Consider the following 22,258-nt stretch of genomic DNA (forward strand, 5'->3'; position numbering starts at 1 on the left):
TTTCAGGAGATACCTCAGGAGATCTTCTCAGGGTACCAAATGGAAAGCGGCCTCTTGCTTGGAATGATGTAATTTCTACTAGCCATTCTCCCTGTAGAGAAATATCTAGGAAAAAGAAACAAAATATTAACCACATAGAAAACAAGGAGATGGTTTGTTTCTAAAAATGATGTTCTTACCTTGGCCAGGAGTTGCAGGCAGTCAATTCTAGATACCGTATGGCTTCTTCTAAAACTGGTCTCCCTTCTTGTATGAAAGATGAAGTTATTTTAGATAATTCAGATGTGGACAGAGACAAGGTTATGTCACCTGAGCATTCTATAGTGTAAGACTCTGATTCTGTTGACAGTAAGCCTGAATTTGTACAAATGGAGGCTTTCTCATACTGCGACCATTTACAGACTATTGGATACATTTTCTTGGGAACAGATGGATGTTTCCCTGAATTGGGTAGATATTATAACTTAGATATTATAACTTATTTGAACAAGTAGCCCTGAATACAGCACCCTACTGCCAGCATGGCGGATGCATTTAAAGCTGTCAGTAATGATTCTGATTCTCTCTCATTAGTTCCCAAGAAAGCAGATAAATTGTATAGAGTTTGTCAGGCTAGCAGATATCTTTAGTCTCATCTTAGAGCAGATCCAACTGCAATGACACCTATGAATCCTACAACAAAAAAACTCCTTTCCACCTCCAACCCACTTCCTGGAGATAAGGAGGGTAAGTGGATGGACAGACAGGGCAAGAAACTTTTTTTCGTCTACTCCTGACGTCTGAATCTTTAATGACTATGGCTATATGTGAAAGTTTATTTTAAAGTGTGACAGTAGTTTAGAAGAGTTTTCTGCCTCTCTGACACCTGAAGGTCAGATTGTGTCTAACCTATCTCAGGTTACAAATTATACCTTAAGAAGTCTGTATGATTGTGCTGATACTGTTTCACAAACTTTGGCTTCATCTACTGTTTTAAGGACATTTGTTTGGGTATGTAACCAAACTTTTTCAGATGAACTAAAGGTAGAAATTTTGAGTCCCCCTCTGTATACAGAGCTTACATTTTAAGCCTGCTGCTACACTCATTCTCAAACAACAGGAGGAGAGAGATCAATTAATGCTTAGCATTTCCAGAATTTTTCACATCCTCTGATTCTTCCCTTCAAAACTCCCTACTCCTTTTAATGGGCAAAACAAGCCAAGATAACAGTCCAGCACTAGGCAGCCTCCAAAGAAGAAATGACAGGATGGAACCAATCCCAAATTCAAAAATAAAAACAAGCAGTTTACCCCAAAAAAGAGTCAAGCATCACCTTCTGAAACTCTATGCCAGGGACCTGGTCATCTTCTCTATTCCCCCTATTTTTCTACCCCTTTCACAGAATCTGAACCTCAGTGTTGCAGACTGTTTCAGATGAGTTTTGAAGGTGATCAAGGAGGGTTACGGCTGACAATTGATAGAATCTTCTCTCCATTAAGTGGGATCTCTCCTTACCCTCTCAATCAAACAGAATGAATTTCCCAGGTGCTGCAAGATATGTTACAGTCAAGGGTCATAGAATAAGTTTCTGCAAAAAACATTGGAAAGAGCTTTTACTCCAGAATGTTTCTGGTCCCAAAGAAGAATCACTCATAGATGCTAGTTTTTGATCTGTCATTTCTCAGAATGTTTGTAACAGTACCAAAATTCAAAATGTTAAGCCTTCAAGCTGTGTTAGCACTTTTCCCAGACCATTGTGTTATAGTAATGTTAGACTACAAAGATGGTAACCATCACATTCTTATTGCACACAACTTCAGGAAATAGCTATGATTTTGTGTATCTGGGTCACATTATAATTTCTCTACATTACCCTTTGGGCTGTCTACTGCACCAAGAGTGTTTACAAATTGTCTCACTACAGTGATAGCATACTGCAAGACTGCAGGGTATCCACATTTTTCCTTATTTAGTCAACTTGCTTATCTGTGCAGAATCTTTGACTAGATGCCAGGAGTCCTTATTAAAGATTACTTCTTGGACTTCCAAAACGGCTTTGCACTAATCGATAGCTTAATTTCAGCTATCTTAGGGTAAAAACAGAAACTGGAAAAAAAGACCAATGAAATTGTAAACTTGGGTAAAATTTAGTTACTGGCTAATAAGGACACTGCCTGGATGCCAACAAGGAAGAAATTTGGAGAACCTGAAAGAAAATCACCCACAAAAGGCAAAGAGAAAATACTGCCTGAGAAGAATCCTAATTCCCTTCTTTTGAAAATGGCCAAGGGCAATTACCACAAGCTTCCTGACAGAATGACATACTCACACGGGACAGGGTTCATTTGATATACCACATCCTTCACCTTTTTCAACTGACTGCCTGGATGATAGAATTTTAATACCTTTTAGGCACCTTTTTCTGAGAACGTGGCAGGTATTAATGGAAGCATAGAAACCTGCTAATAAAACAGTAACCAAACTCCTGTTAAGTCACATACTCCTTTGGTTCTTCAAAATTTGTGTGAGTTATTTTCTTCTGGCCTTTCCTATTCTTCTATCAAGATTTGTTTTCATCAAGATTCCCAAGATGCCTGCACAATAATGAGCAGCTTAATTTCAGCTCTCCCTGTGTGAAAACAGAAACTAAGAAAAAGGAGTGCCATTGAAACTGTTATATGGGTAAAATTCAGTTGCTGGCTAGTAACTACACTGCCTGGATGCCAATAAGGAAGACATATAGAGAAGCTCACAGTACACCAAACAGCTCTTCTCAGAGCTCACAGAGATCTGCAAAAGCTCTGGTAAGAGCAACCAGAGACACATTGAAGAATAAAACAAAAAAGTTCTTATTAGAGCTACCACCAACACCTGAACGGGCATTCAAAACACAAATCGGCCCTTCTCAGAGCTCACAGAAATCTGTATCAGCCTCGGTAAGACCAGCCGGAGGCACAGACACAGCTTCGGTGAACCAAACAAAACAGTTCTTTTTAGAACTACGCATCTGCCTGAAAGGGCATTCTAAACACAAAACAGCTCTTCTCAGAGCTCATAAAGATCTGTAACAGCTCTATATAGAGCTCCAGCTGCCCACAGGGCTAAAACAGCTCTTTTTAGAGCTAGCTCCACCACCGACTACACGTAGAAATCTGTTCACCGTTTAGGATCAAGAGTGAAAGGCTTTGTAAAATTGGTTATTCCTTCCCTCCGGGCAGGCATCACTCAGGATCAAAAACCCAAGAGGTCCACACCTATTTTTTCTGGACATATAGAGAACCTGAAAGAAAATCGACCAGAAAAGCTAGAGAAAACATTGCTTGGAAAGGACCCTGCAGATGTTGTACAAAAAAGTAGTTAAATCTTCAGTTTTGGTTCAGGAGAAGGCTTCCAGTAATTTAGAAGGGAAAATAAATCAAATGTTCTCTGAGATGATTAGAATGAAGGAAAATCGAAGGAGTATGTTAACTCAAATAACAAAAAGCTGAAAAAAGAAGAAGCTTTACGTAGCTATTCAGATGAACTGATAAAACTGCAAAACTTAAAGGCTGAAATGAAAAAGCTGGCTGAGTATTATACTTCTAAAGACAAGACGTTTTGAAAAGTGATAGCATTAGAGGATAGAGCACACAGAGAAAACCTGAGATTTTCTGTTGTACTAGAGAAACTGGAAGTAACACATCTTATTAATTTTATGAAAGCACAAATAATCAACAGGATTGGTATTCCACAGCAGGAATTATTAATTGAAAGGGCGCAACGTGTGTATGCTCCAAACCTAACCATGAGAAAGCAGCTAAGACCTGTATTAGTAAAGTTGCAGTCCTACCAGCAGAAAGAGTTGATCCTGACAAAACTGTGAAGAAAGGCAAAATATTAAAAATTGGAGATGGTAGAATGTTTATGGAACATGATTATTCACTGTACACCAGGCAGAAGAGGTGCAAATTTATTCCATAAATCAGGGAATGTCAAGAGGCAATTGTGAGATTCAGGCTGCTTGATCCAGCTGTTTTCTGAAAGATCAAAGTCATTTTTTGTTGCAGAACAGGCTAAGGAAGAAATACAAGTACAGACAAAGTATGTGCATTTTCCTTTTCCAGGCAGCTCTCCTTGTAAATTAAATGTTTTGCTAATTGTCTTGAAATTATCTTATTTATTAAAGTCCTTTAATTGTTTCTAATGTAACTTAAATATGTTGATTCTTTGAGCCTCCATTGAAAATGGGCTTTTACTCAAACAGACTGCCCTGGTTAACAAATGTAATACACACGCGTGCGTGCGCGCGTATACACACACACACACACACACACACACACACACACACACACACACACACATGCGCACACACACACGCACACGCACACACGCACACACGCACACATATGCACACATATATATATAAAGCCAAAAACACAGCATCCATAGGACCGGACAACATCCCAGGCTGTGTTTTACATGAACTTCAGAACGAACTGGCTTCCCACTTAAGCACCATGTTCAATAATAGCCTCGCATCAGGCTTTGTGCCCACTGAATGGTGCACAGCAACAGCTATCCCACTCCACAAAAGGGATCCTGGGAACTATCGACCTATTAGCCTGACGAGCCTGGTCTGCAAGGCCATAGAATGTATCATCATGGAACTCATAAACAAAGACATTGGTAACCTCCAAACTCTGGATCCCACCCAGTGCGGGTTTGTGAAAGGCAGATCATGCCTCCTGAATCTGATCGACTTCTTTGAGGCAGTCACCAAAGTCGTGGATGAGGGTAAGGTGGTTCACACACCTATCTTGACCTCGCCAAGGCTTTAGACACCATCCCCCATTTTGGAATTATAGCTAAACTCACTAAACTAGGTATAAATCCCTACGTCACAAGATGGGTTGCCAAATGGCTCACTGACAGAACCCACACTGTAAAAGTTGCAGACTCCAAATCTGACCTCAAAGCAGTGACAAGTGGGGTAACACAGGGTTCCGTCCTGGGACCTCTCCTGTTTGGTAGCTACTTCTCTGAAGTACAGGCTAACACAGAAGGCCTCTGGCTAACGAAGTTCACAGATGACTGCAAACTAGGAGCCATAATTAAGTCACCAAATGATGTGGACATCCTACAGAAGGGCCTCACTGAGACAGATGCCTGGTGTCAGAGCCATGGCCTCAAGCTCAATGCCAAAAAGTGCAGTGTCATCCCCTTTGGTAAAAACTCTGTACCCATGAACTACCACATAGGCAGCAATCTAATTAACACCATATGTGTGATAACAGATCTTAGGACCCAGGTGGACAGTAGTCTCTCCTTTGATAGTCATATCGCCACAGTAGTCAGGAAGTCCTTCTACGTGGCACACCTCATCATAAAAGGGTTCACACACTCAATTCAGTTTCTGTGGATTTTGTGATCTACTCCCACATTGCCATGCACATGTGGGTTGCAGTCCACTGGTTCACATATCTTCAGTCTCGGTTATGAACTTGAAAACAGATCTTTCACAACAAAGTTCAGCCAGTCTGTGTGACAGACAGATATTAGTACAACCCTATTTTGAACAGTGAGCTTCCCATTCCTTTTAGTTTACTCAACATGAAATCAGGAATTTTATAAAATTGGGAAGCTTAATCTTTGCAACTGCAATCATGTTACATCTTCAAAATATTGATACTGTTGAACTAATTGTTATGTAACAGTATATGTTCTTATAGCCTGTAGTTATACATTCTTTAGAGAATGTTTGTAAACAATGTAGCAATAAAGATTTTTCACAGAGTTCCATAAATCTGAAACATTTTGAGTTAGAATATTACATGTATCAGTACTAAGTAAAAATCCCTCCATCAGCTTTCTTAAATCATTATAGGCAGCACATTTTATCTGCTTGTTAAGATTTCTCATACAATCCATCTGCTTGTCGGATATGAATACTAGAGTGTAAAATATCTGACCTGGAATTTAACATTTAGATACTTTTATGTAAAATGTGACTGACCACAGTGTACAATATCAATATTAACTTCTATTTGAATCTTTTCTTTTTTAGACCTTGGTTGTCATGACACCTGACCAAAGGCAAGATGCAGTCAGAGCATTTCAGTTCACCATTCCAGAGAGTGATGAGAAGATGAAACCTTATACCCTTGAAGAGTTCTCGTATGATTACTTCAGGTATGGGACAGCCAGGATATATAGATCTGCAGTGTATATGTACTTACACATGTATATGGGTGTACTTCAGACTGACAAACCAAAAGAATGTTGTTTTTCTTTCGGCTTTTCCCGGTTAGAGGTCGCCACAGCGGAACTCCGGTCTGCTAATGATTGGCAGTCGATTTTTATGGTGCTGAGTTGCCAGCCCCATGCCCAACCTTCAACAAAGTCATGCCCATTCACGCATGTCTTTTGAATGTCACTTGACCACAGGGAGGACATGCAGACTCCACACAGAAGGTGCTCCAGCCGAGAATCAAACGGGAGAACCTCTTGCTGTGATGTGACAATGCTACCGTTGCACCACCACGGCTTAACGACAAACCAAAAGAATGAAAATTCAAAATACTGAACACATTTTTAATGCAGGGGGCAAATCCCCCTTCACCCCACACCCCCTGCTAACTATGTATACCAACTCCAAGATCACACAACAGTGGAGAAGGGGCAAATTCATATATATATATATATATATATATATATATATATATATATATATATATATATATATATATATATATATATATATATATATAAACACATGCATATATGGTTGTAGTATACCTTATTGAATGCACAGGGTCTATATTAGAACACCAAACATTTAAAATGTCGAGTGTTCTAATATCGACCCGTTTTCAGCAAACGCTGAAAATATCAAAGAAACAGAAAACTAAATTTTTTCCTAGGAAAAGAATTTGGTTGTCCGTTTCTGTTGCTTCGGTATTTTCAGCTGGAAAGTTATGGGTCGGGTTCAGGTAAGTGTGCGATTGAGTGATGGTTAGGTTAGTTAGGATTAGTGTGCGGGTTAGGTATGTGTGCGATTGTGTGGACATGAGGGTTAGGGCGGGTTAGGTGAGTTAGGGTTAGGACGCGGGCTTGGTATGTGTGCGATTGTGTGAATGTGAGGGTTAGGGCGGGTTAGGTGAGTTAGGGTTAGGGCGCGGGTCAGGTAAGTGTGTGATTGTGTGGACATGAGGGTTAGGGCGGGTAGGTAAATTAGGGTTAGGGTGTGGGTGAGGTGAGTGTGCGATAGTGACGGACCTTAGGGTTAGGGTTTGGGTTAAGGTAAGTGGATAGTTACTGGTGTGTGTATAGTTTAGTGTAGGGTTAGATGTAAGAGTTTAGGTGTATGTGTTTGGATTGCTGTTCGTTTGGTGTGCTTGTGTTGTGTGTATGTGTTTTGGAACAGCAAATTTTTTCCCTTGGAAAAAATTTGCTGTTCTGAATGTTCGATGTTTAGTATTTTCGATTGGTAGGGTTCGATATTAGAACACTCATCATTTTGAATGTTTGGTGTTCTAATATAGACCCGAATGCACATTAGTTGACAAAATATCCTGGTGGCACTTTAAATTGAACATTATGGACATAGAAAGATGTCATACATGGGATCAGCTGTTTTGTGGTGTGTCAGCTCTGCTTGCATGCACATAAGTGGGGTTTTACTGATTATGTATAGAATAAGGGTTAGATATATATTAAAAGTTGTGTGTCTGTATGTGGATATGTGTGTGTGTGCACACGCATGCCTGTGTGGTGTCTGTGTGTATGTGTGCACGTGTGTGAATATTTTTGAGTGTGTCTGAGTGTTTCTGGGTTAGGGTTTCAGTAAATGTTAGGTAAGGTGATAGTTTTAACATGGTGTGTGTGTGTGTGTGTGTGTGTGTGTGTGTGTGTGTGTGTGTGTGTGTGTGTGTGTGTGTGTGTGTGTGTGTGTGTGTGTGTGTGTGTTTGGTTTAGGTTTTCAGTAAAGGTTAGGTAAGGTGATAGTTTAAACATTGTGTGTGTGCATATGTGACTGTTAGGGAAATGATTTTTGATAAGGTAATGTGCAGAGAGTAAGGGCAGAGGCAGGATTAGGCTAGAACACATGAGTAAGCCAGTATGGGGGCAGGCAAAGAGAATCAGGATATAGTTTTATACGTCCTGTTTATTTATTAAAAATCAATAATGAACACATACTAAAAACACGTTTTCAAAAATTCCTCATAGTCTGTGAAATGCTCCTTGTTGTATTCATGAGGTTGGGAAGTAACTAGGATAGTGTGCTTAGTAAAGACAATCTTGTACTGTCCACTTTCCACAGCACCAAGTTTCTAAAATCTCTGGTGACTATTCAAGGTAGCTGTTAATTGTACCCATATACTGTTGTACATGGACACATTTAATAATATGCTTTCTTTTGAAGTCATTGCATTTTGCTGACACAAAAATCAGTGAAGTTTACATGATTACAAAAGTTGGCTACTCACTACACTTATGGTTTTAATGCATATAGTAATCCCCAGTGTCTCTTACTAGCCTTTGAAAATCCAAATCCTGTTGAATATGTAATGGTTGAGAAGCTGAAATAAACCCAGATGTTCATCATTAGATTCTATTGCAGTGGCCTAAACTGTACGGGTTATACCCTGCCAAGGATATAGCAACTAGCCATTATTCAAAGCCTTAGGGCATCTTCTATGTGCCCTAACAACTGAGAAGCTTGAGACGAGATCAGTGGTCAGGTTGCCAAATCTTTGGATCTTTTTTGCTATCTTCTTGTGGACATGCTGTTGTAGACTTCAAGGGATCCATGGTCAGCTAGCATTTCTTCAAGGCTGGGCAGATAAGTCCAATTAGGTTTATAGGTTCATAGGTTCGTACTAGGCTATCTGCCCTAGGGCATTTATATGCCTAGCCAGAGTGTGTGTGGCTTTCGCCACCCCTTGGGATGAGAATACTACACCCATTTAGGGTTTAGTTTACTGTGCCTCTGTCTAGTAGTGACACAGAGATGACCCCCGGGGTAAACCTACAATCTCCCATCCACTCGTCAAGATTTCTCTTGAAGAGAGCTAGTGAGGGGCTCTGCCTAACGTGGACTGGGATTCTGTTCCAGAGTGTAGGGAGCCTCTGGGTTATGAATCTGTCCCACCAGCACGTCCGATTTATTTCTGTGTTGAGGTTCAAATCTCTTGCTCTCGTGGCTCTGATGGATTTGGATTTTCTGAGGTGGAGCATGTCCATTAATTCCGGATTGGACATGGCCTTGTACGTCAGGCATAGATCACCTCTGAGTAGGCGGTATGCGACTGAATAGAGCTGGAGTTTCTTCAGCTGGGCAGCATATGACATATGTTTGAGACCCTTTATCCTCTTGGTGAGGAACTTTTGGGGTCTTTCCAACTGCTGCAGGTGTCGGGTAAGATACATCCCAAATGGGGCATTGTACTCAATCATGGGCCTGATAAGAGAAGAGTACAGGGGCACAATGACCTCTCTTGATCTGGATGTGAATCCCTTCATGATAAGGTGGGCAATATAGAAGGTCTTCCTAACCACCTTGGCAATGTGAGTGTCAAATGAGAGGTTACTGTCAACTTGGGTCCCTAGGTCTCTGATTACCTCTTCCGTACTTAATGGATTACCACCTATGTGGTAATTTGTGGGTACCTTGTTTTTCCCAAAGGGTATGACTATACATTTTTTGGCATTCAGTTTAAGGCCATGGCTCTGGCACCAATTATCCATTTCTATGAGGCCTCTCTGAAGGATGCTTGTGTCCGCTGGAGTATCAATTATGGTGCCCAGTTTGCAGTCATCTGCGAACTTTGTCAGCCACAATCCTCTTATGTTTGCTTGCACCTCAGAAAAATAAATGCCGAATAAGAGGGGTCCCAGGACTGAGCCCTGTGGGACACCACTTGTGACTGGCTTAGAGTCTGACATGGCTCCAGCAATTCTGACCTTGTGGGTTCTGTCCTTGAGCCAGTTTGCAACCTATCTTGTGACATATGGGTTTACATTTAAGTTGGTGAGTTTGTCTATGATGCCCGAGTGGGGTATTGTGTTGAAGGCTTTTGCAAGGTCAAGGTAGGCTGTGTGAACTGCCTTACCCTCATCAATGGCCTTAGTGACTGTTTCAAAAAAGTCGACCAAGTTCAAAAGGCAGGATCTGCCCTTGACAAAGCCAAATTGGGTAGGATCCAATGTCTGTAGGTCCCCAATGTCTTTGTTTATGAGTTCCATAATGATTTTTTCCATAGCTTTGCAGACCAGGCTCGTCAAGCTTATGGGGCGGTAATTTCCAGGGTCCGTAGAAGCACCACCTTTGTGGAGTGGGACCACTGTTGCTGTACGCCACTCTTTGGGTACGTATCCTGTAGTAAGGCTAAGATTAAACAGCAGCCTTATGTGCGGATTTAGTTCCTCTTGGAGTTCATGTAGCACGCAGCCCGGGACACTGTCCGGTCCCATTGATGCTGTGTTTTTAGCTTTGGAGAGGGCGGATCTCACCTGGGCATCTGAGATGTTAGGGAGGCTACACTCTGCTGAGATAGATATTTCTCCTTTTGGGGGGGGGAGAAATTTGCACTGAACCTGTCTGCCAGAATGTTGGCAATGTCTGTGGGTTCAGTGTATTTTGTGTCATTTTGGACTAACTCTGAGCATATCTGGGAGTTTCCACCCAGGTTTCTAACATAGCTAAAGAAGGCCTTGTGATTGTCTTTTGTGTCTTTTGCGATTTTTCTCTCAAAGTTGGCCTTGGATGATTTTATGAGTGATCGTAGTTTTTTGCTAGTACTGATCAGAGATGCCTTCCCTTTTAGGGATTTTGCTCTGTCATGTAGTAGCTTCCTCCTCATGTTGTAAAGTTTGTTAATGGCTGGGGTCCACCAGACAGGGCGCCTGCCTTTGGGGGAATGGTTCTTGGTTTTATTAGGGATTGCATGATCCATGCATTCTTGAAGGTGCCCATAGAAGGCATTTATAAAGGATTCAGCGGTGTGGGTTGTGGTTTCCACTGGCCCAGGGGCCTTGAAGGATACCACTTCAGTCTTAAGAAGTGTGAAGTCGGCTTTTGAGAAGTTCTTCACTGTGGTCCTTTGTGCAGGGGGTGGGGGCGGGATGTGGATTTCCAGTGAGATTAATTTATGGTCTGATCTCACCAATGAGGGGTATACTTCCGGTGTGGAGCATTTTGTCCCCATGTTTGTGATGATCAGATCTAGTATATTATCTCCTCTTGTGGGAGTGGTGACTAGTTGTTCCATCGCATTTGAGTTTATGAATTCTAGGAACCTTTGGGCTAGGGTGTTAGGGCTTGAGTAATGTTCCCAGTCTATGTTTGGGTAGTTGAAGTCTCCCAATATGATGGTATTTGGTGAGACATTCATACCCTCCAGTGTCTTCAGGAAGGCTGAGTGGGGTTCTTGAGTTTGAGAGGGTGGTCTGTAGCATGCTACAACCTGTAGGGCAGTTTTGCCTATGGTTAGTTGCACCTGGATGCTCTCTGATGCTTCGTGCATTGCCACTAACCTGGAGGTGTGGGTATCTTTGATGAATATGGATACTCCCCCTCCTTTTGTGGTTCGGTCCAAGTTTTGGGGCCAGAAAGCATGATATGAGGTAAAACCTGGTAGTGCTGGGGTGCTCTCAGGAGCCTTGAACCAGGTTTCAGTCACTGCACAGACATCGATGTTCTCCATACTGAGGAGGGCTTCGAGAGCGTGCATCTTGAGGTTTAGACTTCTGGCATTGAGCAGCATTACCCTTAGTTTTTTTTCACTTGTGTTTTCTAGGGAGGTGGGTTTGTCTTTTGAGCCTTGCCTAAAAAAGGCACTATGGGGTGGCAAGAGCCTTGGCCAATATCCAGAAGCCCAGGGGTGACAGGTGCAAGCCATCCTTTGTGAAGCAGCATGGCTTGTCAAGCATGTCATCCCAAGCAGACAGACGTTGAATCCCCTTAGAATGACACCAGTAATTAAGCCAATTGTTAAAGCTGATCATTTTGTCTTTGTACTGTGGCATCATTCTTGGTGAGGGTAAGATGCTGCTCAGGGTCAGGGTCATACCGGCCTGGGCTACATAATCAGAGAGCTCCTCTATGTCTCTTTTCATGTAGTCCAGGGAGGTACGTCTCAGGTCATTCACACCAGCATGGACAATGACTGAGTCGTATTTGTACTTGCTTTGGAGTGACCTGAGTGCTTGTGTTATGTGGCGGATTCTAGCGCCCGACAGGCAGCTTACTGTAACCTTTTCCTTGTTCAGTCTGGTGAGCGGGACGTCAGTGTGTCTGACTATGGAGTCGCCTATTACAAGTGTATCTGGCATGTTGTTTGGCCTTAAGGGCTGTGACTGTTTAACACACTGACTTTGTGAACTATGTGTTGCATGTGGTATGTCTTGAGGTAGTGGTCGCTTGGGTGTCTGCTTTGGAGGCCTCTGTTGTTTTGGTAGATTTTTAATCAGAGCCTCTGAGTATGTTTTTGTGTGTTTATGTGTTAGGCTTGCAGTTGTGATAGGTCTATGTGAGACTGGGTTTGTGGTGTGCATGGTTACCTTCTCCTCCTGACTGGTTTTGCCAGTACTGAGTTGAGAGAGCTCAGCCTCCAGTTTGGCTATATAGTTGCATCTCTCACATATATTTGTATTTGTTGGGAGGAGGAGAGGGTTGTCTGTGTACATGAGGCAATTGTAACATTGCCTCAAGATTCCCAGATTCACCAGCTGAACAGGGGAGGATGCCAGCAACTGACCCTTCGAGTTGCTAGGAGAAACATTTCACAAAACCTGTTGTTTTAAGTAAACCTGACTTGAAGAGGGACAGTGAGGTGCTCTGTTTGACATGTATGGGAAGTCTGTTCCATAGCATGGGCAGTCTCTGGGTTATGAACCTGTCCCTCCAGTACATTCTGTTGATTGTGGTAATGAGGTTGAGGTGTCTGGAGAATGTGGTGTGCAGGGATTGGGATTTCTTTAGATGTAGCATTTCTAACAGTGCTGGGTCAGACACGGCTTTGTAAGTCAAGCAGAGATCGCCTCTAAATAGGTGATATGAGACCAAGAATAGTTGGAGGTTTTTGAGTCTGTCCATATAGGACAAATGTTTAAGGCCTAGAATCCTCTTTGTGAGGTACTTTTGCAGCCTCTCCAGTTGCTGCAGGTGTTTAGTGAGGTACATGCCAAATGGGGTATTGTACTCGATGATTGGCCTAATGAGGGAAGAGTAGAGGGAGACAATGACCTCTTTCTTCCTGGATGCAAAACCCTTAGTAATGAGATGTGCCACATAGAAGGACTTTCTGACCACAGTGGCAATGCAGTGGTCAAAAGAGAGGCTGCTGTCAAACCTGTGTTCCTAGATCTCTTATAATGCCTTCTATGTTCAGTGGACTACCATCGATGTGGTAATTCAAGGGAACCGGGTTTTTCCCAAGGGGGATGATGACACATTTTTTGGCATTGAGCTTAAGGCCATGATTTTGACACCAGTCGTTCGTCTCATTCAGGTCTTTCTGTAGGATATCAACATCACTTAGGGAGTTAATAATAGCTCCCAACTTACAATCCTCTGTGAACTTTGTCAGTCAGAGTCCCTTCGTTTTGACATGGACTTCAGAGAGGTAGATACCAAACAGGAGAGGACCCAGGACCAAACTCTGTGGGACTCCACTCGTGACTGGTCGACAGTCTGACTTGGAGTCAGCTACTTTCACACTGTGAGTTCTATCTGTGAGCCAGTTTGCAACCCACCTAGTGATATAGGGGTTGATGCCTAGCTTAGTGCGTTTTTCTATGATTCCTGAGTGGGTAATGGTATCAAAGGCTTTGGCAAGATCAAGGTAGGCTGTATGAACCACTTTGCCTTCATCCACAGCTCTGGTGACTTACTCAAAGAAGTTGACCAAGTTGAGCAGGCATGATCTACCCTTCACAAAACCAAACTGTGTGGGATCCAGAATTTGGAGATTCCCTATATCCTTGTTTATTAGGTCCACAATGATGCATTCCATAACTTTGCACATCAGACTCATCAGGCTAATGGGGCGATAGCTGCCAGGGTCTGTAGTCGCCCCTCCCATGTGGAGAGGGATGACTGTAGCAGTGCTCCATTCGGTAGGGCAAAGCCTGAGGTGAGGCTATGATTGAACAGGGTGCACAGGTGAGGTGCCAGTTCACTCTGGAGTTCATGTAGAACACAGAGAAGGATATTGTCAGGTCCCATGGAAGCTGTAGTCTTGGCCTTGGACAGTGCTGTTGTAACCTGTGCAGCAGTAATACTGGGTGCCTGGCAATCTACTGGTATTGTGATTGGTCCTTTGGAGGAGGGGAAAGTTGGCACTGAATCTGTCGGCCAGTATATTGGCAATATCTGTTGGCTCGGTATATGAGGTACCATTTAATATTTAAACAAATTTCAGCTATCTTAGAGACATTAAAGTTAAATTAGGATAATATAAACAGGAATTTTAATATGAGGTGGGAGAAAAAAAAGAGTTATGGCATATTCAGATAGAAAGTCTGGGAATGGAATTTATTGAAATAAGGAAGTGAGTAAAGAAGGAGGAGTAACGATGTGTAAGGAATGAATCGGTACTTTTTCATATTTAGGGATATATTTTAGCCAGGGGTTGAGCAATAACAGATCCAGACTTTTTGTTTTGTTTGTTATGCTATATTAAACTGTCTGGGATTTGGGTGGTAAGTTATTGTGATGATAAATACTGTATGTGTTTTTGTACCACAGTCGCATATATATTTTATTGGCTGACATTTGCATCTGACCAAAATAGTCATCAGCCTAAATCAGTGACCTGCTATATTTTTTTACCCTCAGTATGTAGCAATGAATTAACTGAAACAAACTATGTATGAGACAAAATCCATACATGGGTTGGAATTTGATATGTTTAGCATATATTGTCTGATTCTTAGAATGAACTTGTGGCATAAAAGTCAGGAACATTATAGATGGAACGTGTTATGTTAAATGTATGTGGAACATTTACTATTACTTCTTACCTTGTTTTAGCAAACACTTTTGAGCTTAAAAGCTAGTGGACCAAAGAGTAGATGTAATTAAAATGAAAAGAATTATGTATTGTCTGTCTAGTATAGTTTATCAATATATCATATTAATTATTATGTTAAGTGAACATTTTGGAAGACATGATTTTATCCTTGTGTTTCCATTTATTCATTATTTCTGTTTAATGTTGTAATTGTAAAGGAATCGGAATGAAGGTAGAATTAAAAAGAAAAGGGTTTTCCTGTGCACTGTATATGGCAACATGACTGCCAATGAACAAGAACATGCTCTTTCACTACAAAGTTGAACAGCAAGTTTTCCGTGGAGGGGATAAATATAAAAGATCTGTGTTATGGCACTCATCACATGGTGATACAAGAAAGCAGCACTATTTCTTGAGCATTTAATGTCAGTTAACTCATGAGCTGACCACTTTGTGCAGGAACTGAATGCGGAATTGTAGAGACAAGTATGCAGATGTTCATCGTGCATACAGCTGCAGTCATAACAGATGGGTTCTCCTGCCGTCAGGCGGGTCCAATTCCAAAGTCTAGGTCTGGCATCGGTTGTCGTCACTTCTTCCCTGACATCAGTGCGACAGGGGTATAAAGGAACCAGCTGACGCCATTTTCTTCAGTCTTTCTTGCCGCGCGGTGCCCAAAGCAGAAGCAGTTCGCAAGTGCCGGTCAGCCAGCTCCTGAGATTACGAAAATTTGGAAATCGAAGTCTTCTTGGGGAAACTTTTCTTGCCTCAGATCGATGTCAGACAAAGTTAATAATTGTATTTCTTGTGGGAAGCAAATACCGCATAAGGATTTTCATTCCCTCTGTATACCTTGTTTAGGCCTAGACCACAACGTCTCGGTCTGTCGCTTTTGTGCTACATTCAACAAATGCACTATTAAGCGTCAGGCGGAGTTTGCCCAGCATTATTTTGGGAAAGCATTTAACTATACTATGTCGTCGGATACTCCGATTCCGGTTTTGCCTAAAAAATGCAAAGACAAGGACCGACACGAGGTCCGCGGCCTCTACCGACACCACGCCAAAGCCGACTACACGTGGTCCGGCTCTCAGTGAGGCGCCTACGCAGCCCCTGACTACCGACGACACTTCTTTGATGGTGTCTCCTGTGCCCGAGGTCGCAGGCTCCTCGGCCCACACCCTGACTACAGATACCGAAGCCACTCTTGGCGTTGAAACTCAGAATGTGAACAGGACCACCTCCACTCAAGGTGTCTTCAGACCTTCCTCTTCTTTCTCCATCAAGGCTTTCACAAAGTCTAAAGCAACCATGCACTCTAAGAGACCAGCTACACAGGGCCCATTTCCAGGCCCCATGCCTAAGAAACAGATGCTTAAAATGGCTGAGGATTTAATTACTCTTATCAGAGGTTCTCAGCCCCACGGACAAAAGGCCCAGAGTGGAGGAAGATTCCCCCTCCTCTGATCAGGGCTCCATTATTTCATAGCACTCTGATGATCAGGAACATTCTTACTCCCCTTTTGAAGACTCTGATGCGGAGGAGTCCATCCCTTCTGTCTCCCCCCCAGCGGATTACTCATTTGGGGAAACTTTGCATACCTTAAGGGAACACTTCCACTGGGAAGGCCAAGATTATTCAGATTCCAAGAAAAGGCTCAGGGAATTTCTCTTGCTACCTCAGCACAGGCCTCTGGCTATACCTCCTGTCTTGGACATCCTAGATGATGTTTACTCGGAGGCTTGCCTTAACCCGGACTCTCTACCTCCAGCTCCAGTTAAGCCAGACAGGTACTACAGGGTTCCTGACTCACACCAATTTCTATACAAAAGCCATGCTGCTGACCCAGAAACCATCTCACAGGGCCCCAAGGAGTTAAGGCCTCCATTGCTAAAAATCCATTACCTTCGAGAGAGACTCCAGATCCTTAGAAAGGTGGGGAAAAAGGTATATACCTCGGCTACCTTATCCATGAGGGCCTTAAACTGTCAGTTTCATATGCTAAAATACCAACAGTTTTGTTATCACAATTGAAAAGTAAAATGTCACAACCTGAACAACCAGACTTGAAGGAGTTGCAGGATTTGATGCATAGTGCAGAACAAGTGGGTAAGCATACCTTACAATGTGGTTTTGATGCTCTAGAGGCCTCATGTAGAGCTGCTGTTACAGGATCAGTCATCGTAGGCATGCCTGGCTCAAGGAACAAGCCTTGCCTGATCATGTCAAAGCTAAATTACTAGACGCCCTCTTCAAAAGGATGTACTATTTGGTGCTAATGCTGAGGAGGTGTTAAGGAAAATGGAGGAAAAGGCTAAATCAATGCAAACTGTGAAAGAATTTCTACAGGTACAACCCCACGTTTTAGTAGAAATTGGCCTTCCAAAACTGGTCCTTTCCTGCCACGGACAGACCCCAAAGAGGCAGATACAGGCGCGTGAGGGGCAGAGGACAATCCCAAGGATCGTTTAGAGGCAGACAATGGCAAGCTCCTACACAAAGAGGTGATGAGGATAACTCGCAATCTTTCAGAAAGCAAACCCAATGACTTTCCCTTTGCATGCCAACCAAGTCTCAAATGGCAGCCCCCTTAGGAGGAAAGCTGGCATTATTTTCAAAAAATTGGCATATTGTCACAAAGGACAAATGGATCCTGGACATTATAAAGAGAGGCTACAAATTCCATTTTCACACCCTTCCAAAAATGAGAGGCATGCCAAACCTGCCACACAATCAAAGGGCAGAGGCACAAAGGCAAATTACAGATCTCATAAACATGAAAGCTATTCAAGAGGTACCTACACGAACAAGGTCAAGGTTTTTATTCCAGGCTATTTCTGGTGCCAAGGAAGGGAAAAGATTGGAGACCTATTTTGGACCTATCCATCCTAAACACATTTCTACTCATACCAAAATTCAAGATGCTCACTCTACAGCAACTTCTTCCCATGCTGGGCAAGGAGTCTTGGCTGGTAACATTGGACCTCAAGGAGGCATACCTGCATGTCCCAATCAGACAAAATTGCAGAAGGTACCTCAGATTTCTTGCAGGTTCAACCCATTATCAATTCTCTGCATTGCCCTTTGGCTTATCTACTGTGCCCAGAGTATTCACGAAATGCCTAGCATCAGTAATTGCCTACTGCAGACTTCAAGGGATACAAATATACCCCTATTTGGACAACTGCCTGATCCAAGCAGACAGCAAGCGCATTCTTCTGAAACATCTGGCTTATGTAATAAGGTTGTTGAACTCTCTGGGATACACAGTCAACAAAAATAAATCAAGGCTAATACCCTCTCGGAAGATAATTATCCTGGGTGCCAATTTGGACACAAACACCCAGATGGCCTACCTCACGCCAGAGAAGCAGGGGCAACTAATTCAATACTTCAGAACACTGGCAAATTGCACCAGGCTGACTGCAAGGAAAATCCTGCAGGCTCTGGGATTCATGGCATCTTGCATCTTGCTAATCCCATGTGCAAAGCTGCATATGAGGAAACTACAATGGTACCTGAAAAACATATGGTCTCAACACAGCCACAGTTTGGAAACAATAATACCACTAATTCCATGTCTGCAAAAGGAATTTCTGTGGTGGGCTCAAGCATGTCAAACAAACACAGGTCTTCCATTCAGCAAGCCTCAAGCAAATCAAGTCATCACAACAGACGCCTCGGACTACGCCTGGGGGGCGCACATGACAGATCGGTGCATTCAGGGCAAATGGTCCCAAAAAGAAAAGCACTTTCACATCAATCAAAAAGAAATGTTAGCAGTAATAAATGCTATTATAGCTTTCAAGGACCTTCTACAACCAGGTCAACTATTGATAAGAATGGACAACACCACAGTTATGTGGTACATAAACAAACAGGGAGAAAAACATTCTTACCCCCTATGCAGACTGGCCATGTCACTTTGGAACATGGCCATGGACTTACAAATGGAACTACAAGCACAGTACTTGCCAGGCAAGGAAAACACGCTGGCAGACAACCTAAGCAGGAATATGACAGAGCCACACGAATGGAAATTGCATCCAAAAGTTTTTACAGAAATAACCCAAGAATGGGGAAGGCCAGACATAGATCTCTTTGCCTCCCACAAAAATCATCAATTGACAAAATTCTGCTCAAGGATCTTCCATCCAAAGGCCTGGAGAGTGGACGCTCTCTCTTTCATTTGGACATCAATGACAGTTTATGCCTTCCCACCTCTTCCTCTGCTGCCCAAAGTTCTACTGAAGACCAGAGCAGACAGACCAAAGATGATTCTCATTGTTCCAGACTGGCCAAGGCAACACTGGTACCCACTCCTGAGGAGCCTGACGTATTCCCCACCATGGACCCTGCCTCTAATGCCTCTTCTTCTGACTCAGCACAGCTTCAAAACTCTACACAGCCAGCTAAAAACACTCAATCTAGCCGCATGGAAGATTCCTTAGCATCACAACAGGCCCTACTCTCCAAGGAGGTGCAGGATGTCATTTTGGAGGTCAGAAGGCCATCAACTAGAAAAGCTTAGTCCGCAAAATGGAAACGTTTTTGTGTCTGGAATGAGAAAAAGGGCCAGGATCCTGGAAAACTGAATTTACCTCAAATACTACAATATTTGGCTGAACTGCTAAGCAGTGGACTTTCTTTCTCCTCCATCAAAATCCATGCCTCAGCCATTTCTGCAGAATACAACACTGATCCACCTTTATTCTCTCACCCTCTCTTAAGACAGTTCCTCAGAGGGCTAAGAATTTAAGACCTCCAAGGAAACAACCAATACCTGCTTGGGATCTTAATTTCATTCTGGAAAAACTGACCTTGCCTCCCTTTGAGCCAGCTGCCTCATCAGATTTGCAATATTTGTCCTGGAAAACAGCTTTCCTTCTGGCTATCACCTCAGCTTGTAGAGTTTCAGAACTACAGGCTCTCATGGCTGTCCAGCCTTTTATCATCTTCCATCAGGACAGAGTTTCCTTACGAACCAACCCGTCCTTTATGCCTAAAGTGGTATCCAGGGTAGCTTTAAATCAGGCCATACATTTACCTACTTTTATCCTAATCCTCAAAACAAAGGGAGAGATTACTTCATTCCTTGGACATCCACAGACAACTGCGTTATTATTTGGACAGAACAAAGCCTTTCAGAAAATCAGAACAGCTCTTTGTGGCCTATGCGGTAGGAGCTCAAGGAAAGCCAATTTCCAAACAGACAATCTCAAAATGGATAGCCCACTGCATACACTTTTGCTATTCCTTTCATGGCAAAACTGTACCTACAGGCATTAGAACTCATTCCACCAGGGCCACAGCCACCTCTGCAGCCTTCCTCAGAGGAGTTCCTACCAAGGATATTTTGGAAGCAGCCATTTGGAGTTCTGTGCATACCTTCTCCAAGCATTACAACCTACCATTATACACCAAATCTAGAGCAGGCTTTGCCACTGCAGTCTTGCAGGGCATTTTGGCTCCTCCTAGTTCCACCTAGTGCCTACCACCCCTTTCTTAGCTTTGGGATTCTACCCATCTGTTATGACTGCAGCTGTATGCACGATGAACATAGTACAGTTTTGTACCTACCATAAATGTAGATGTTCGAGTGCTAATACAGCTGCAGTCCAGGTTTCCCTCCCTCCTGCCCCTCTTGGGACAGGCCTCATACAACCTGATTGGGGTATTCATTTATGGTGTATTTGCTTGCAACTACTGTATTTTGATTATATTGCACTGCATTATTACACAAATTTATGTATTGCCTTCCTTCTGGGGGCACCTGACATCTGGGGCAAGAAATATTGAAGAAAATGGCGTTGGCTGGTTCCTTTATACCCCTGTTGCACTGACGTCAGGGAAGAAGCGATGACAACTGACGCCGGGCCTAGACTTTGGAATTCGGCCGACCGAGGACCCGCCTGACGGCAGGAGAACTCATCTGTTATGACTGCAGTTGTATTAGCACTCGAACATCTACATTTATGGTAGGTACAAAACTGTACTTTATTGCACCTGATCGTCAAGCCATGTAGGTGAACAGTACCATGCATGGGTTCATGATGATCCATCAAAGATGGTTTCAACAAACACAAATAATCTGAAACTGCCATCAGCAAATATTGAAGCAATTTATTTTTTTGCGATGGGCAGCTTCCTGCTCCCCCCCCCCATATGGGTAGACAGCTCCCACATCCCTTAGAGTTATATATACCAACTCCAAAAGTCACACAGCAGTGGAGAAAATGGTAATCTCTACTTTCATCGAAGGCAGTTTCAGCGAGCTAGCTTTAGTTCCTTTGCATTTGCTGAAATCACCTTCTATGGACTGACATGTTCCAACCTACACTAGAGGTACACACAGCCATATTGGGGATCTTCAAGAAACAAGGGATTTAGTAATTAAATTAGCTCGTGTGTGCTGTTGGTGAGATAAGAAACCATGTCACACCGTTAATTATTACATTCTAATGGAAGATGATTTTGAATGCATTACTTTTGGACATACCAGAAAGTGCGTTACCCTGAGCTGTAAATAATGGGAGAAAAAGGGGCTGTAGCTACTGGGGACTGTGTCATGAAATTATTTTAGGGAAGCTTGCTCAGTGTACTAAGAAACTTCATCTCATACTAATGTAGAATCAAATGGAGTATTACTACATTATATTGTTTGATTATCAAACTAGCAATTTGCTTCTTGACTGATGTTTCATTAGGACAAGGAGAACTAAGTGATGAATCACCTGCATGTCTTCCTGAGCTTCGTGAGAGGAAGCAGGACCTGCAACACAATCGCTAATAGAGACTGGGATAAACTGTGCCTTTATTTCTGTAGTGGGGTAGTGGGGGAGTCTTTCCATGTAGAAAAAAGCTTGTGCTAGAATATAGATGCCCATTCTAAATTCAAGTAACTATGCCCATGTGGCAATGGATCTGGTATATATAAAGAAATAATGGATCCCACAATATAATGGTGCCACTCTCGTACCTTGAAGGGGTAAAAGGTCAGTGTGCAAAGTATCATAATATGGAATACTTACTGCAGAATATGTCAAGTTTCAGTAGGATGTTTAAAAAAAAATCCTGCATCCCCACCCACATCTTAATCTGTTGCTATACATCTGTCTAATGTCTCATTGTTAGTAAGAGAGATTGCCAGCTCTAGTTGATAGCTTATGTTTGAAATTTTCTCTGCATAAAATTCTGTTCTTTAATAACATTTTATTATAAATTCAAACTATCTCAATGTTACGTATGTTATAGATGCTCTTGCCTCCTTCTTTCCACATACAG

The 22,258-nt window shown here is 42.6% G+C and overlaps 1 protein-coding gene across 1 annotated transcript in view; it reads left to right on the forward strand.

The window, feature by feature from the left end:
- The window catches only part of MYO7A (myosin VIIA), a 1,588,820-nt gene that overhangs the window by 1,188,109 nt on the left and 378,453 nt on the right, over positions 1 to 22,258 (forward strand). Inside the window, exon 37 of the mRNA XM_044073349.1 lies at positions 6,024 to 6,148. Within this exon, the coding sequence (XP_043929284.1) occupies positions 6,024 to 6,148 (125 nt within the window). The remainder of the gene's footprint in view (positions 1 to 6,023; positions 6,149 to 22,258) is intronic.

The sequence above is a fragment of the Protopterus annectens genome, chromosome 5.part1 (genome assembly GCF_019279795.1).
Source record: "Protopterus annectens isolate FY-2018-M chromosome 5.part1, PAN1.0, whole genome shotgun sequence".
NCBI classification, from domain to species: Eukaryota; Metazoa; Chordata; order Ceratodontiformes; family Protopteridae; genus Protopterus; species Protopterus annectens.